The 17,347-nt window shown below is 41.6% G+C and overlaps 1 protein-coding gene across 1 annotated transcript; it reads left to right on the top strand.

The window, feature by feature from the left end:
- The first annotated feature begins 634 nt into the window (after positions 1-634).
- Positions 635-13,050, top strand: LOC129701618 (uncharacterized). Its single transcript, XM_055642931.1, has 2 exons — positions 635-759; positions 11,233-13,050. The coding sequence occupies exon 2, from the start codon at positions 12,016-12,018 to the stop codon at positions 13,048-13,050; it is 1,035 nt and encodes a 344-aa protein (XP_055498906.1). The 5' UTR covers positions 635-759; positions 11,233-12,015.
- Positions 13,051-17,347: the final 4,297 nt, after the last annotated feature.

The raw sequence follows: 17,347 nt of genomic DNA, 5'->3' as shown, positions 1-17,347 counted from the left end.
TCTAGTATGACAATAAAATACTCTTGACTCTTGACTCTGGAGAGTCATCACCAATTTATTTTGCAATAGACCATAGTGCATACAACAATATGAATTGAACAAATAATGACCAGTAAACAGTTTGCTCCACACCCGCATGTTCTGCTTTTTATTGAATCAAAGGGTCAAACGTCAGGTGATGGACAAAGTTTTACAGGCTGCTTATGGTTAAAATTCTTCTCTTCCATCAATGCTCAATGCTGATTTATCCTGCAGGCTTTCTCTTTTTGACCATATACAGAACAGACATTTATCAACAGTAAGACATTCATTTTAGACATGGTCTAAAGCACTTTATTCATTTTACAATTTTTTTGTCTGGAGGCGACGGTATAAAGTTGCATTTCCAAACTCTGATATGAAAGTTTATAAGGGAAGTCTTCAAAAAAGATAGTAAAGATTGAATTGGTTTACAGAAAATATGGTGATTTAATTTTACCAATCTTACTTTTATAATGAATAGTTTCCAATCCAAGGCAGCTGGATTGAGCAGACACACACAAAAGTAAAGGAACAGTGACTGAATGACTAGAAGTATTACTAGCCTTGGCAGTAATAATTCATTTCCTACAGGATGACACGTGTTCAGCATTGAGGGATTTCACTTCCTTTGATATAGCACCTGTGAAGAGATATCTGCTGTTGGAGCCTTGCGGACCTTCATGAACAATTCTTCACTGCTTGACTCAACCTCAGAACAGGCATGGTTTACATGGACAGGTAAGGTAACTTACAGGTAAGTCCCTGGAGGGGTGAGATTTGTCATCCAATGGTTGAAGGCAGAATCCTCACTGCACACAACACACTATGGCTTTTACTCATCTTAAAATGAATTCTGTCAACTTACTTCATCTTCTTCAGGTCAGACAGTGACATTTGACGGCACTGGGCCTGTCCTCGCTGGAGTTTAGAAGAATGAGGATGGACCTCAATGAAATGGACCAAATAGTGAAAGGCTTGGATAGAGTGTATGTAGAGAGGATGTTTACACAAGTGGGAAAATCTAGGACTAGAGGTTATAGCCTCAGAATTAATCGACGTTTCTTTACGAAGGAGATGAGGAGGAATTCCTTTAGTCAGAGGCTGGCGAATCTGTGGAATTCTTTGCCACAGAAGGCTGTGGAGGCTGTCAATGGATATTTTTAAGGCAGAAATTGATATATTCTTGATTAGTACAGGCGTCAATGGTTACGCGAAGAAGGCAGGAGAATTTGGTTAGTTGGGAGATATAGATCAGTCATGATTGAATGGCGGAGTAGACTTGATGGGCCAAATGGCCTAATTTTGCTCGTATCACTTATGACCTTATGATCTTATGACTCAACTAATATTTGAGAAGAAGGAAAGAAAAGAGGGATGGACCGAGGATGGCCTTGAAATTTTCCTCTGGCAAATAAGATTTCAGTGAATATCATACTGGTATGGATATTGGTTTAATATTAATAGTAGTTATCAGTGTTCACTCTAATCATGAAATAAATAGGGTGGTGACTTCCAGCATCTTTATGAGTGCACTTTAACATGGTGATACTGCAGCTGCTATGAGGTTTCCGCTGCTTCTGCAGAGAGTGCTCTACTGCAACTTTAAAAACAATTTTTTAGTGTTTTTAAATTAATTGTTTTAATAATTTAAAAAATAGTTTTTTTGTGTGCCTGGCCATGAGTTTTAACTCTGCCCAGCTCATATGACAATGGCATCGTCATCCAGGGTCTTGTTACTTCTAAAGTTGACTGTTCCATTTCATGCCTAGATTACTTCTTCCTTCCATTCTCTGTGAAGAGAACATTGTCCAAATGTTTTCTGCAAACTAGGTCCTATTGATCCTTCACCATGTGTTTCTTGATCTAGTGAAACAACATGCTATTTAACATTTTTCACAGCAATCTCTATAATCTCCTTCAGTGCTACCAGATTCATCTGTTATCCAAAGGAGCCCTTTGTAGCTCCAATTTTAATGCTTAACATTCGCTGAAATGCTCTCATCTGTCAAGACTACAAGCACATAAATTCCATCTCATGACCACCTCTGAATCACTCATTCCTCTGTCAAGAAGTTCCTTATGAGGTTTAGTATCAAATTTTGTCTGATACCGTCCAAGCACTTAATGTGTTAATGACAAAATGGCACACAAGCTGATAAAGTTGTAAAGATATTAAGGCTTATAATTTCAGGAATCATTTTTCTTTATGATGTTATAAGTAATAGTTGCCATCAAGCAATTTCTATGCCTCTGAAACTGTAAATTTACTCTGTGAGTAATGTCTCATTCTGTCAGACATTAAATTGCATTGCACAGATCTATGTCCTCCCTCAGGACGACAGCATTCATGATCTCATCACAGTCACTCTGACAGGACTCTTGCTGTTCCTTGACAGTCAAGAAAAAAGACTGCAAGCAAACAATTTTTGTCCCAGTCGTGTCCAATGCAGCTCTCCAAGGGCATCTGCAGTTTTCTCCACTGGCAGTCAGTGGAATGAACAAATTATTTCCTAGTTTACTGCAAAATCTGGGTGTTTATAATTCACTTAAGCTAAGTCTGATTTTTCATTTGGATATGTTCATCACATACAATCACAACAGGCCATGCAACCAATCAAAACCTGCATAGTATTTGGTGGTGTACATCATTTTGACATGGTTTATTAATTTAACTGACTAAATTTTATTTCCTATTTCCCCTTTGGATGTTATCCCTCTCAATTTATGAATCTTCATCATCGGCGGTCACTCGAAACGAGTTTAATTTGTTTAGGAAGACGTGTGTTGGACATGCGGATGACATGGCCAGTCCATCAAAGTTGGTGCTGCATTATTGTGGTGGTGATGCTGGTCATGTTGGCTTCCTCCAAAACTCTGATGTTGGTGCGTTTGTCCTCCCAGCTGATCCTCAGAATCTTTCGTAAGGATCTTTGATGGTATTGTTCCAGGACTCTCAGGTGCCTGCTGTAGGTGATCCATAACTCGGCTCCATACAACAGGGTAGAGAGGACAACGGTTCTGTAGACCAGCAGTTTTGTTTGGGCCTTTGGGCCTCGGCCTTCAAAGATTATTTTCCTGAGACTGGCGTACGTGCTGCTGGCGATGGTTGACCTCAGAGTCGATGCCAGCTTTTGAGGAAAGAATGCTGCCAATGTAGGGGAAGTGATCAATGTTTTCAAGAGTGGTGTTGTCCACTTTTATAGTGGGTTGGGTAGACGGCTGGTTGGGTAGAGGTTGACGTAGGATCTGGGTCTTCTTGATATTTAAGGCTAGGTCCATGGGTCTGTATGCCTTGGCCTTCTGCAGAGTGTGCTGCAATGGCACAGATCCATGATGTCAGTGTTACTGACTTTGCTCTTGGCCTTCAACCTATTAAGGCTGAAGAGTCCATTATCAGTACTTAATCCTGGAGAAACAACGTCACTGCCGCCTGACCGTTATTGCTTAGACAGCAACACCATTTTAACACAAAGACACAAGAGGTTGCAGATGTCAGAATCTGAAGCAAAGAAAACTATGGAGGGGCTTTGGGAGTCAAGCTGTGGAGGCAAATGTATGTTTGACATTTTAGATGGACACAAAATGCTGGGGAAACCCATCGGGACAGGCAGCATCTCTGCAGAGAAGGAATGTGTGACGTTTTGGATCGAGACCTTTCTTTTTTGGATTGAGACCTTGCTTCAGGACTGAGAGTGCAGAGGGAAGATAGCTAAGGAGACAGGGAGGGGTGACACATGGACTGTAGGTGATGGGTGGAACTACATGAGATGGGGATGATGGGAAAAAAAGCCAGGTTCTCCCACCTGGCTCCATCTGCCCTGCCTTTCCCTCCTTACCTGGTTTACCTATCAACTATCAGCTGCTGTACCTCTTTTACTGGCTAGCTTCACTCTACACTCTCAGTCCTGACACAGCATCACAACCTCATGCGGGGTGGGGGGGACCTCATTGAAACATACAGAATAGTGAAAGGATTGGATAGAGTAGATGTGGGGAGGATGTTTTCCACTAGTGGGAGAGTCGACATCTAGAGGTCATAGCCTCAGATTTAAAGGATGTTCTTTTCGGAAGGAGGTGAGGAGAAATTTATTTAGTCAGAGGGTGGTGAATATGTGAAATTCTTTTTCACAGAAGGCTGTAGCGGCCCAATCAGTGGATAGTTTTAAGGCAGGGGTAGATAGATTTTTGATTAGTACAGGTGTCAGAGATTATGGGGAGAAGACAGGAGAATGGGGTTAGGAAAGAGAGATAGATCAGCCACGATTGAATGGCAGAGTAGACTTGATGGGCCAAATGGCCTAATTCTACTCCTATCCCATATGACCTCATGACCTTATGACCTTATGAACCCCAAATGTCAACCATCCCTTTGTTTCCACAAATGCTACTTGACCCGTTGAGTTCCTCCATCAATTTGTTTTTACACTGTTTTAGCTGTTTCTTTATCACAGTTTTTTACTGATGAAGTTGCAATGCTGGTGTTTTTTATCGCTGTTCATCTCTCCAGTCCTAACAATTGATTCCTATAACTCACAAAGTTGTTAAAAAAGAATTCAGAGCTTACCCAACAACACTACTCTTTATGAACAATTACTTGAGCTATATTTATTCTTTACATTCTCATATACTGCAGGTCTTTCACATTTTAATGAATGTATCTTATCTGACATCATTTCACACATATCCCTCTAATTCTGCATCTAATTTTGTACAAAGCTCCTTTACAATCACTACTTTATTTTCTTAGAATTTGCAATTAAATCTCAATGAATCTTAATGGAAAAATACTGGATGATGAGATAACCACAGGAGGAGATTCATATAATCTCAAATTAGAAATGATTGGGTGAAAGGTCAAAGTTCAAAATGCTTCATAACTGTTCATTGGAAATTCAACCACGTTAAAATTTAATTGGTATTTCTGTGACAAATTGGAATTAAGCCGTTCAAGGGAAAAAATATGTACTAATAAACAAAGCAACAAAGAAATCAAGAAAAAATATTTATTTTCGTTTAGTTATTAATTATGTCCATAATTTGAGGAGACAGAACAAGTGTTTCAAATTTGTCACAAAATGAGTAAGCATCCAGGCATTTGATTAAACAAAAGGTTAGTACAAAGCATCTGTTTTCTGAAAATCAACACATGGAGCATAAAAGATATTGATAAGCACAATCAAATCCCTCGATTTACAACATCTACAAAATAAGGTGTTTAATGTTAACATTATATATAAAAGCAAGAGTCACAGAGTTATGCAGCATGGAAACAGGCCCTTCAGCCCTCTTATCCATAGCGACAAATGTCCGGTCAAACTGGTCCGAATGGCTATCATTTCACCCATATCCCATTATATCTTTCCTTACCCGTGTACCTATCCAAATGTCTTTTAAATGTTGTTATTGTACCTGCCTCAACTACCTATACTGGTAGCTCATTCCATATATATCCTACCCTCTGTGCAAAAAGGTAACTCTCAGGTTTATCCATAATCTTTTCCCTCTTACCTAAAACCTATGCCCTCTAGCTCTTGATTTCCCTACTCTGAGAAAAAAAAGTGTGTGCATCCACCCTACCTATTCCCCTCATGGATTTATACATCTCTATAAGATCAACCCTCAGTCTCCTGCGCTCTAAGGAATAAAGTCCAGGATTAAGGAGATCACTCAGCATGACTTCTAATCATAGATAGATTAAAAAAAGAGAAAAAAGGAAACAAACAAATGACCAAGCAGAGCCACTTTCACAGATGGACAACTGACACAGACAGAGTAATCAGATTACCTGAAGTTGTTGAACTCAGTATTGACTACAATGTGTCAAGATGGAAGATGAATACCAAGGATCATATTCTCCAACTAAGAGAGTGGATATTGAACATTTACATGGCGTGAGGCCCCTATGTAATGATTCCAAATGACCTGGTCCCAGGCAATTTACCTGTCACTGGCAGAAGATTCAGATGACGTGCTGGGAGTTGTGTGGGTGTGAGAGGTTATGGGAAGAAGGTGGGAGAATGGGGTTAGGAGGGAGAGACAGATCAGCCATGATTGAATGGCAGAGTAGAGTTGATGGGCCCAATGGCCTAATTCTACTCCTATCGCATGATCTTATGATCTTATGATTTGGGGATAATGATAGTGTATGGTGATGCTGGAGATGAACAGCAAGGCACCTGACCTTCCTGGCGTAGTGTTGTATGTTGAGAGGAGCATTTAGATAAGCAAATGTCCCCTACCCTCTTGATGCCCATCATCCGTTACATTGTGGTTAGCCCAATAAACCCAAACTGTCCCAAATTAGGCTTTATTGCAATGGAGAAATGGAAAGTTTTCCTAGACATCTAAAACCGATGCTCTAACCCTTATTAAACTGTCAGGGGAGTTATGCTGAACAAATCAATTGTCTCACAATTCATACTTCTGCACTATTTATTGGTGAAGAACTACTTTAATTAAACACATTGTTGTTTAGGTTTCTTGTAGGGCCTAAAGCTTGTCCTTGGTAGAAAAATCTGACACCTGAGAATCAGTCTTGGCAAATGTAGTTCAGGCCTTCTGATGGGCTCTGCCCAGGGCACAGCATAAGGCATAGTCCTCTGAAGTTAGACATCATTGTTATTTTTATGAATCACAAGATTCATAAGTTTCACGAGAGGACTTAGGAAAACATTGAATATTTAGTTTAGTTTAGAGATACAGCACGGAAACTTGCTCTTTGGCCCACTGAGTCCATACCGACCAGCAATCCACGCACATTAACGCTATCCTGCACACACTAGGAACAAGTTACAATCTTTACCAAAGCCAATTAATCTACAAACCTGAACGTCTTTGGAGTGTGGGAGGAAACCGAAGATCTTGGGGCGAATATACAAATTTCTCATGGGGAGAATGTACAAATTTCATACAGGCAGAACCCAGTCGGGATTGAACCCAGGTCTCTGGCACTGTAAATGCTGTAAGGCCGCAGCTCTACCACTGCGCCACTGTGCCGCCCATATAAGATTATATAAATATAATATAATATAATACAGGTGCACAACCTTTTATCCGAAGATCCAAATAACGAAAACCTCCGAATAGCGGACATTTTTTCAGTCCTTGAAAAAAGGTCCTTGAAAACGTTCACCGAGGGCGGCCCGCAGAGGTGACAGCGGAACCTCCGGTCGGTCCTCGAAGAAAGGGGAACTAAATCCCCATTCATAAAAGAGAAGGTGAGGGTATATTGCGCTGGAGGGTTAATAATTGACAATATGCTGCTGTCTGCCCACTGAGTTAAAAAGTTCCCACGGTAGACTTGCGTGGGAACTTGCGTGGGAACTTTTTAACTCAGCGGGCAGGGAGCAGCAGATTGTCGCTCCCTTCAGTTTGTGCTGTTTGATCGCCCCCTGCTATCCCAGGGACAGGGAGACAGGACGTTCACCGAGGGCAGCCCGCAGAGATGACAGCGGAACCTCCGGTCAGTCCTCGACGAAAGGGGAACTAAATCCCCATTCATAAAAGAGGTGAGGGTACATTGCGTGGGAGAGTAGGAATCCCAAGACAAAGTTGAGTGAGCATTCACCGAGGGTGGCCCGCAGAGGTGACAGCGGAACCTCGGGTCGGTCCTGGAAGAAAGGGGAACTGAATCACCTTCATAAAAGAGAAGTGGAGGGTATATTGCGCGGGAGGGTATATCGCCTACCTGGAAGAAACCAGACATTTTTTCCAGGATGTCGTCTGCACACCAAAGCTCACGTTTGGCGTCTCTGCTGCACACGGATATAAGAGTGTGAAAATGTCGCCTTAGGCCGCCTAAGGGCATGTAGCCCCGCTAGGGTGACATGAGTGCGAGAGGTGATTCAATGCTGCGGTCACATTTACAAATTCAGGAATTCATTCAACACACTGCATTTCATACAGACATTTATTCTGCAAGAAAAAACTACATTGAAGACTCAAACTCACGACCGAGGAACTGCCGGGATAAAGGCGCAAACTCGCGACCTTGCGGATATGAGCCGGGCACTCTACCACCGAGCTAGCCATTAAAATCTACGCTAAAAAAATTCCATTCCGAAGACCGACAAATTCCAAATTACGAAAAGTGTCTGGTCCCAAGGCTGTCGGATAAAAGGTTGTGCACCTGTATAAATAAATAACGGTGCTGAAAATCTGAAAATAAAATCTAAAATACCTGAGAATAATGAACAAGTCAGGCAGCATCCATGAAGAAAAAAAGTGTTGATGTTTCAGATCAATTAATTCAATAGAAATTAAACCTATCAGAATATAATGAATGAATTACATTTTTTTTTCCTTTTCAATGAACTGAAATGAAGTATATTGGACATGATAATTCCCTAATTATTCTTCAGCATGTATCCTTATCATTTGAATTGGGAGATGTGGCCACCATATAAAAGTTTCACCAATAAACACCACACTGTTCCTTATGCTTGAGAACACTCCCTGTGAAGCAATCTGGTGGAATCCATCACTGCCATTGACTTCCATTAAATATCAGCCCTGTGGTTTCTTAAGGTATTGCGTGCTGCTTGTATTGAAAAACAACAGAGATGGAGCTACAATCAGAACTTCCCATACTGAATGGCGTAAAGTCTTAACTATATGGCAGAGTCTGGCACAGTAATGTATCAAAGTCATACAACGTGGCATACTAAATTCTTTTTGAGCTACACATAAACAAATACACCACAGACTGGTGTCAAAGGAAAGATTCTCATTTCCACTTGCTGTGCCTTTTGGAGCAGAACTTCAACATAACTTTTAATGTCAGGGACGCTGTGCATGACTAAAATAAAAATACAAAAGTTAGCCTTATCAAGATGCTCAAATGAAATGAATTTTTATCTACAGTCATCCCCGGCCAATGAACAGGTTCCTATTTTATAGACACAATTGCCCATAAGTATGAAAATGCACATCAAAAATACAGTCATATAATGAATGGAATCAAAAACATATGACTGACAGGAGCAATTATTAAATTTGGAGATAGAGAGGAAACTAGCTCTACTCTTTGTAGAGCGAATTGTTCTGCATACATCAGACTTTTGAATTTAATAATGTTATGGGAGTTCGTTGGGATGTAAGTTCATCCATAAATCGGGCATTTGTAACCCAAGGATGGCCTGAATTATTTTGAGACCAAACATTGTCTCTTCAGTTGCTCTTCGGATTGCATCATTCTGATCTGCCCATCGTGTTGGGGTAGATAAATAGCTCCTCAATTTCGGTGTGTTAAAACCAAACATATTTGTTAAAATATCATGGAGGTTATGATTATCAACTGAATTCAAAGTTTAGAAAGCTGACATATGGCCGAAAACTGCTGCTGGTCCACTGGAGTCATGACCAATTTTATCATCAATCTCCACCTTCTTTGATAGATGGGTCATGAAATATAATCTGCATTTTGCAGGGACTTGTCCTCTATCTTATTTTGAGAAACACAGTGACATGTACTTGGGGCAGGCCGGTTTATGGATGTTTGCTGGATTATGACGAAGACCTCGATCTCCGACTATGTGATTACACAAGTATTACGTACCTATTGCAGTTCAACCACCAAGGAAGGACCATCAAAAGATAAAGGAGGGAATCTATGCTTGGAGTCGGAGGATGTATATGAGTACTTTGCATCTGTATTCACCGAAGAGATGGACAGCTAGATCAATGTGGAGAATATAAATATGTAAAGGCAGTTTGAGATCAAGAGGGAGGTAATACTGTGGCTTGTGAGAATATTAAGGTGTATAAGTATCTAGGGCCTGATGGGATATATCCCAGGTTATAGATGGAGGCAAGAGAGGATATTGCAGGAGCCTTGACGAGGATCTTTGTTTCTTCTCAAGCCACGGGTGAGGTCCTGGAGGACCGGGGAATGGCCAATGTTATTCCTTTGTTGAAGAAAGGAAGTAGAGAGAATCCAAGAAATTCTAGTCCGGTGAGCCTCACGTCAGTGGAAGGAAAACTATTGGAGAGAATTATTTGAGACAGAATTTATTCTCGTTTACAAGAGAGTGGGCTAATTAGGTATAGACAGCATGGCTTTGTAAATGGCAGGTCGTGTCTCACTAACTTTGAGTTTTTTGAAGCGGTAACAAAGGTGATTGATGAAGGTAGGGCAGTGGATGTTGAATAGTAAGGCTTTTGATAAAGGCTCTCATGGTAGGCTGATCCAGAAGAGTAAGATATATGGGATTCCTAATGACTTGGTCATGTATATATATATATATACTGGCTGGAGGTCTGTGACCAATGTGCTCCGCAGGGATCTGTGCTGGGACCTCTGCTGTTTGTGATTTATACAAAGGACATAGACATAAATGTTGATGAGTTGGTGAGTATGTTTCCTGATGACACCATCTTCCGAGGAGTTGCAAACCGTGAGGATTGTTGACACAGCGGGATATAGATCAGCTAGAGAAATAGCCGAAGAAAAGTTTAACCTGATCAAGTGTGAGGTGTTGCACTTTGGGAGGTTGGCTGTAAGGAGATAGTGTACAGTTAATGGCAAGACCTTTAACAGCATTAATGTGAAGAGGGATCTTGGACTCCTAGCTCATTGAAGATGGCAGCACAAGTAGATAGGGATGTAAAGAAGGCATATAGTATAATTGCCTTCATTGCTAGCGGCATTGAATATAAGAGTCAGGATGTTATGGTGCAGCTCTATAGGACTTTGGTAAGGCCGCATTTTGAATATTGCATGCAGTTTTGTTCACCCCATTACAGGAAAGATGTGGTGGCTTTGGAGATCGTGCAGAGGTGGTTTACCAAAATGCTGCCTGGTGATCAGACTGGTTCAGCTACAGAGAGTTGTTAGCTGGATGGATTATTTTTGTTGGAATGTCAGAGGTTATCTGAATGTGCAACTTCGGTTCTGACTCAAAAACATGGGGATAGATATAGACCATTTGCGTATTACTCCTTTAAAATAGATCTGGTAGCCAGATCAGGTTTGCACTCAAATTTTAACTGCAATATATAATAGTTTACAATCAGCGGCTAATTTGACACTCCAGCAGGAGATTGTAGTGTACAGTTCACATTCGGTATCGGCATTGTAGGGGCAGCTTCAAACCCAGCACTTAACAATGGCCCGTCAAAATAAGTATGAGATCTATCTTTTGTATAACCCAAAACTGCAATTCAGACATTGTACATTGATTAACCCAGCCTCTTTTCTTATTTCACCTCCAGAAGAGCAATCAGAAGCAGGACATGACTGTCTATTTGTCATAGAGGCGGAAACATCTGTAAGACTTGAGGGATGCACCCATAGAGGACTCTGACATCACATTGTATGTGGACGGGAGTGCATCTATTGGACTGTGGGGTGAGAGATTGTCTGGGTTTGCAATTGTTGATCAAAAAATGGAAATTATAGAAGCAGCTGCCTTTTTAGTCACCTTATTCACCACAGCAAGCTGAATTATTCACTTTAATTAGGGCTTGTATTATTGGGGAAAATCTAAAAGTAAATATTTACACTGATTCTCAGTATGCTTTTGGAGTGGTGCATGACTTTGTGCAATTATGGAAAAATAGGGGATTTCTAACTTCCACAAGAACCCAAATCTCAAATAAACAATTGGTGACAGATTTATTGAAGGCCTTAATGCTACTCAGCCAAATTTATGTATGAAATGCAGCACCCTTACTGAAGGACAGACTCTAGTGGATATTGTGGATTGTAATGCCGACTTGATAGTTAAGAAAGTATCGTGGGAACGTAAGATGGTGGTATGCAAAATGATGAGGCAGACTAAAAGTTTAACTAATAAGTCCCCCTCGGAGAAACTGAGACCAACTAGGATGTGAAGGAGGGAAAACACCATTGCCTATGGGTCTGTTTGAGACATTGCAGATGGACTATATCGAATCAGAAAGGTGTCAGGGGTGTAAATATGTACTTGTCATAGTCAATGTATTGAAGCCTACCCAACCCTTGATAACAAAGCAGCTACTGTTGTCAAGGTGTTAATGAGAGAAATTATCCCTAGATTCGGTATCCCCATTCAATTTAGTTCAGATTATGGTCCACATTTTATTGGACAAATCAATAAAGAATTTTGTGAACATCTGGGGATCCAGCAGCAATTACACTGTGCATATCGACCACAGGCTGCTGGACTTCTAGAAAGAGCAAATCAGACCCTTAAAACTAAATTAGCCAAATTGAAGGCAGAGACTGGACTAGGATGGATTAAATTACTCCTAATAGTCCTATTTCAGATGAGAGTCATGCCTGTAGGGAAATCTAGATTAAGCCCAGCTGAAATTGTTTATGGTAGACCCGTGAAAACATCTTGGAACCAGAATGCGATGAAAATAATCAATTTCCACCAATGCGATGAAAATAATCAATTTCCACCATATGACTGCGGAGAACCTCTTGTAAACAGGTTCATCCGCTTAGAAGCTGTTGGGACAGAAGACGTGAGCGGCGGACTGGCTTGCGATGCGAATAGGGCTGTTGAGCCAAAACCAAAAAGGCCTAAGGCAGGCAAGGCCATTGTAGTGGGAGACTCCATTGTGAGAGGTACGGACAGGGGTTTCTGCGGCAACAGACAGGATGCAAGGATTGTGTGCTGCCTTCCCGGTGCCAGGATCCAGGATGTCACGGACAGAGTGCAGAAAATCCTCAAGGGCGAAGGTGAACATCCGGAAGTGGTAGTGCATGTCGGCATAAACGATGTCGGAAAGAAGGGGATGAATATTCTGCAGCGTGACTTTAGAGAGCTCGGAAAAATGTTGAAAAGCAGGGCCTCCAGGGTTGTTATCTCTGGTTTGCTTCCAGTTCCCCAAACTGGCGAGAGCAGGAACAGGGAGATACGGGACCTGAACGTGTGGCTGAGGAACTGGTGCACGGGGCAGGGATTTAGATTCTTAGATCACTGGGATCTGTTTTGGGGTAAGGGAGAACTGTACAAAAGGGACGGATTGCATCTTAAGAGGTGTGGGACCAGCATTCTGGCAGGCAGGTTTGCCGCTGCTACACGGGTGGCTTTAAACTGAATAAGGGGGGTGGGGTGTCGAATGGGATAGTGGAGGATGGAGTTAAAGGGAAAGGGTTTCTTAAATGTGTGAGCATAGAGACCGAGGGGTGTAAAATGAGGGTAGAAGTAATAGGTAGCAAGGTGAAAAGTAAAAGTGGCAGGCAGACAAAACACGGGCAAAAATCAAAAAGGGCCACTTTTCAACATAATTGTATAAGGGGTAAGAGTGTTGTAAAAACAAACCTGAAGGCTTTGTGTCTCAATGCAAGGAGCATTCGTAATAAGGTGGATGAGCTGAATGTGCAGATAGCTATTAATGACTATGATATAGTTGGGACCACGGAGACATGGCTCCAGGGTGACCAAGGCTGGGAGCTGAACATCCAGGGATATTCAATATTCAGGAGGGATAGAGAGAAAGGAAAAGGAGGTGGGGTAGTGTTACTGATTAGAGAGGAGATTAATGCAATGGAAAGGAAGGACATTAGTTTGGAAGATGTGGAATCGGTATGGGTAGAGCTGCGAAACACTAAGGGGCAGAAAACGCTGGTGGGTGTTGTGTACAGGCCACCTAACAGTAGTAGTGAAGTTGGAGATGGTATCAAACAGGAAATTAGAAATGTGTGCGACAAAGGCAAAACAGTTATAATGGGTGACTTCAATCTACATATAGATTGGGTGAATCAATTTGGCAGGGGTGCTGAGGAAGATGATTTCTTGGAATGTATGCGGGATAGTTATCTAAATCAACATGTAGAGGAACCAACGAGAGAGCAGGCTATTTTAGACTGGGTATTGAGTAATGAGGAAGGGTTGGTTAGCAATCTTGTTGTACGTGCCCCCTTGGGCAAGAGTGACCATAATACGGTTGAGTTCTTCATTAGGATGGAGAGTGACATTGTTAATTCAGAAACAATGGTTCTGAACTTAAAGAAAGGTAACTTTGAGGGTATGAGACGTGAATTGGCCAAGATTGACTGGCAATTAATTCTAAAAGGGTTGACGGTGGATATGCAATGGAAGACATTTAAAGACTGCATGGATGAACTACAAAAATTGTTCATCCCAGTTTGGCAAAAGAATAAATCAGGGAAGGTAGTACATCCGTGGATAACAAGGGAAATCAGGGATAGTATCAAAGCGAAGGATGATGCGTACAAATTAGCCAGAAAAAGCAGCATACCGGAGGACTGGGAGAAATTCAGAGACCAGCAGAGGAGGACAAAGGGCTTAATTAGGAAAGGAAAAATAGATTATGAAAGAAAACTGACAGGGAACATAAAAACTGACTGCAAAAGTTTTTATAGATATGTGAAAAGAAAGAGATTAGTTAAAACAAATGTAGGTCCCTTGCAGTCAGAAACAGGTGAGTTGATCAAGGATATGGCGGACCAATTGAATAACTACTTTGGTTCCGTCATCACTAAGGAAGACATAAATAATTTCCGGAAATAGCAGGGGACTAAGGAGTTGGAGGAATTGAGTGAAATCCAGGTTAGCCGGGAAGTGGTGTTGGGTAAATTGGATGGTTTAAAGAAATCCCCAGGGCCAGATAGGCTGCATCCCAGAGTACTTAAGGAAGTAGCTCCAAAATAGTGGATGCATTAGTAATAATCTTTCAAAACTCTCTAGATTCTGGAGTAGTTCCTGAGGATTGGCGGGTAGCAAACGTAACCCCACTTTTTAAGAAGGGAGGGAGAGAGAAACGGGGAATTACAGACCAGTTAGCATAACATTGGTAGTGGGGAAACTGCTAAAGTCAGTTATTAAAGATGGGATAGCAGCACATTTGGAAAGTGGTGAAATCATTGGACAAAGTCAGCATGGATTTACGAAAGGTAAATCATGTCTGACGAATCTTATAGAATTTTTTGAGGATGTAACTAGTAGCGTGGATAGGGGAGAACCAGTGGATGTGATGTATCTGGACTTCCAGAAGGCTTTCGACAAGGTCCCACATAAGAGATTAGTATACAAACTTAAAGCACACGGCATTGGGGGTTCAGTATTGATGTGGATAGAGAACTGGCTGGCAAACAGGAAGCAAAGAGTAGGAGTAAACGGGTCCTTTTCACAATGGCAGGCAGTGACTAGTGGGGTACCGCAAGCCTCAGTGCTGGGACCCCAGCTATTTATAATATATATTAATGATCTGGATGAGGGAATTGAAGGCAATATCTCCAGGTTTGCGGATGACACTAAGCTGGGGGGCAGTGTTAGCTGTGAGGAGGATGCTAGGAGACTGCAAGGTGACTTGGATAGGCTGGGTGAGTGGGCAAATGTTTGGCAGATGCAGTATAATGTGGATAAATGTGAGGTTATCCATTTTGGTGGCAAAAACAGGAAGGCAGACTATTATCTCAATGGTGGCCGACTAGGAAAAGGGGAAATGCAGCGAGACCTGGGTGTCATGGTACACCAGTCATTGAAAGTAGGCATGCAGGTGCAGCAGGCAGTGAAGAAAGCGAATGGTATGTTAGCTTTCATAGCAAAAGGATTTGAGTATAGGAGCAGGGAGGTTCTACTGCAGTTGTACAGGGTCTTGGTGAGACCACACCTGGAGTATTGCGTACAGTTTTGGTCTCCAAATCTGAGGAAGGACATTATTGGCATAGAGGGAGTGCAGAGAAGGTTCACCAGACTGATTCCTGGGATGTCAAGACTGTCTTATGAAGAAAGACTGGATAGACTTGGTTTATACTCTCTAGAATTTAGGAGATTGAGAGGGGATCTTATAGAAACTTACAAAATTCTTAAGGGGTTGGACAGGCTAGATGCAGGAAGATTGCTCCCAATGTTGGGGAAGTCCAGGACAAGGGGTCACAGCTTAAGGATAAGGGGGTAATCCTTTAAAACCGAGATGAGAAGAACTTTTTTCACACAGAGAGTGGTGAATCTCTGGAACTCTCTGCCGCAGAGGGTAGTCGAGGCCAGTTCATTGGCTATATTTAAGAGGGAGTTAGATGTGGCCCTTGTGGCTAAGGAGATCAGAAGGTATGGAGAGAAGGCAGGTACGGGATACTTAGTTGGATGATCAGCCATGATCATATTGAATGGCGGTGCAGGCTCGAAGGGCCGAATGGCCTACTCCTGCACCTAATTTCTATGTTTCTATGTTTCTATGAGATGACCAACTACATTCTGGCTTTGACCAGAGCCTTAAGGGATTCACATTGTAGAGTAAGAACAGCCTATAGTAAGATGCCAACAACTCCCATTAAAGTGAAACCTGAAAACAATGTCCTAATAAATAATTGGGTGTGGAAAGGATTGGAGGTTCATTGGGAGGGACCTTACCAGTTTCTTCTAATGACTCCAGCAGCAGTGAAAGTGGATGGAAGGAATGCATGGGTACATTTTCATCACTATAAAAGCAGTAGTGAGAGTATGGATTGCTAACCTACTTCATCCCAGGTTCTCTTAGGAACTCTATACTCTATTATAGATCAAGCACAGATGAACCATCAAGATTGATGGATGGGATTCGTGCCCACAAAAACTTGGGAATCATGAAGCTACGCCCACGAAAACTCGGGAAGCTACGCCCATGAGAACTCGGTTATCATAAATGATAAAATGGGGGAATGTTAATTTTGACCAAATTAAAGACACCATAAAATGGACGATCCCTGCATTTGTCAGAATTGCTTAACCTTTGTCAGTGGAAATTTACAGGCTATGGATGGCGTTGAGCAGTCTGAGCATCAGATTGAATTGTAGGCGTGAAAGATCCAGATGCTCTCCTCATTTTCCCTTAATTGATAAAATTTATAAAAATTCTGCAAACAAATTTAAATACATTGATGTGATTGTTTTGCTGCAAAGGAATTGTAAATAATGTAAATACTGTTCTTCTTCTTGCGTATGGCTTGCACAGCCTAAAGTTGCAGGACAACTTGTTCTATTTGATCTTATTTGATTGTGCACACCAGGTTGATTGCATTCATCGAAACAGGGCAGACCACGTGAAGGTTGCAATCTCCCACCCCTAAATACTGTTGCTAAACAATTACTCTGCTGTTTGTTGATTGGCCAAAGTGTTAAGCCCTGGCAGGTTTGTTTGGAGTCTCAGGGTAAATGTTGCATTATTCAGTTAAGTTAGCATCTTTCCAGAAGCTTGTCCTAGAAACAATGTATGGGAGACTCTGTAATTGGTTTGGGGGAACTGTCAATAATGTATTGATGTAATTAATATGTTTGATTGGACTGTAAAGAGACCACCCCTATGTAGTTCGGTCCCTCAAGGTTTGTGGACCTATAAAAGGTGGCTCCATGTTAGATCGCCGTCGATTTTCTGGAAGTGCGTTTGGGACTGC

Source organism: Leucoraja erinacea, chromosome 11, assembly GCF_028641065.1.
Source record: "Leucoraja erinacea ecotype New England chromosome 11, Leri_hhj_1, whole genome shotgun sequence".
NCBI classification, from domain to species: domain Eukaryota; kingdom Metazoa; phylum Chordata; class Chondrichthyes; order Rajiformes; family Rajidae; genus Leucoraja; species Leucoraja erinaceus.
Note: the sequence above shows the minus strand (reverse complement) of the source record. Positions and strands in the feature narration are given on the sequence as shown.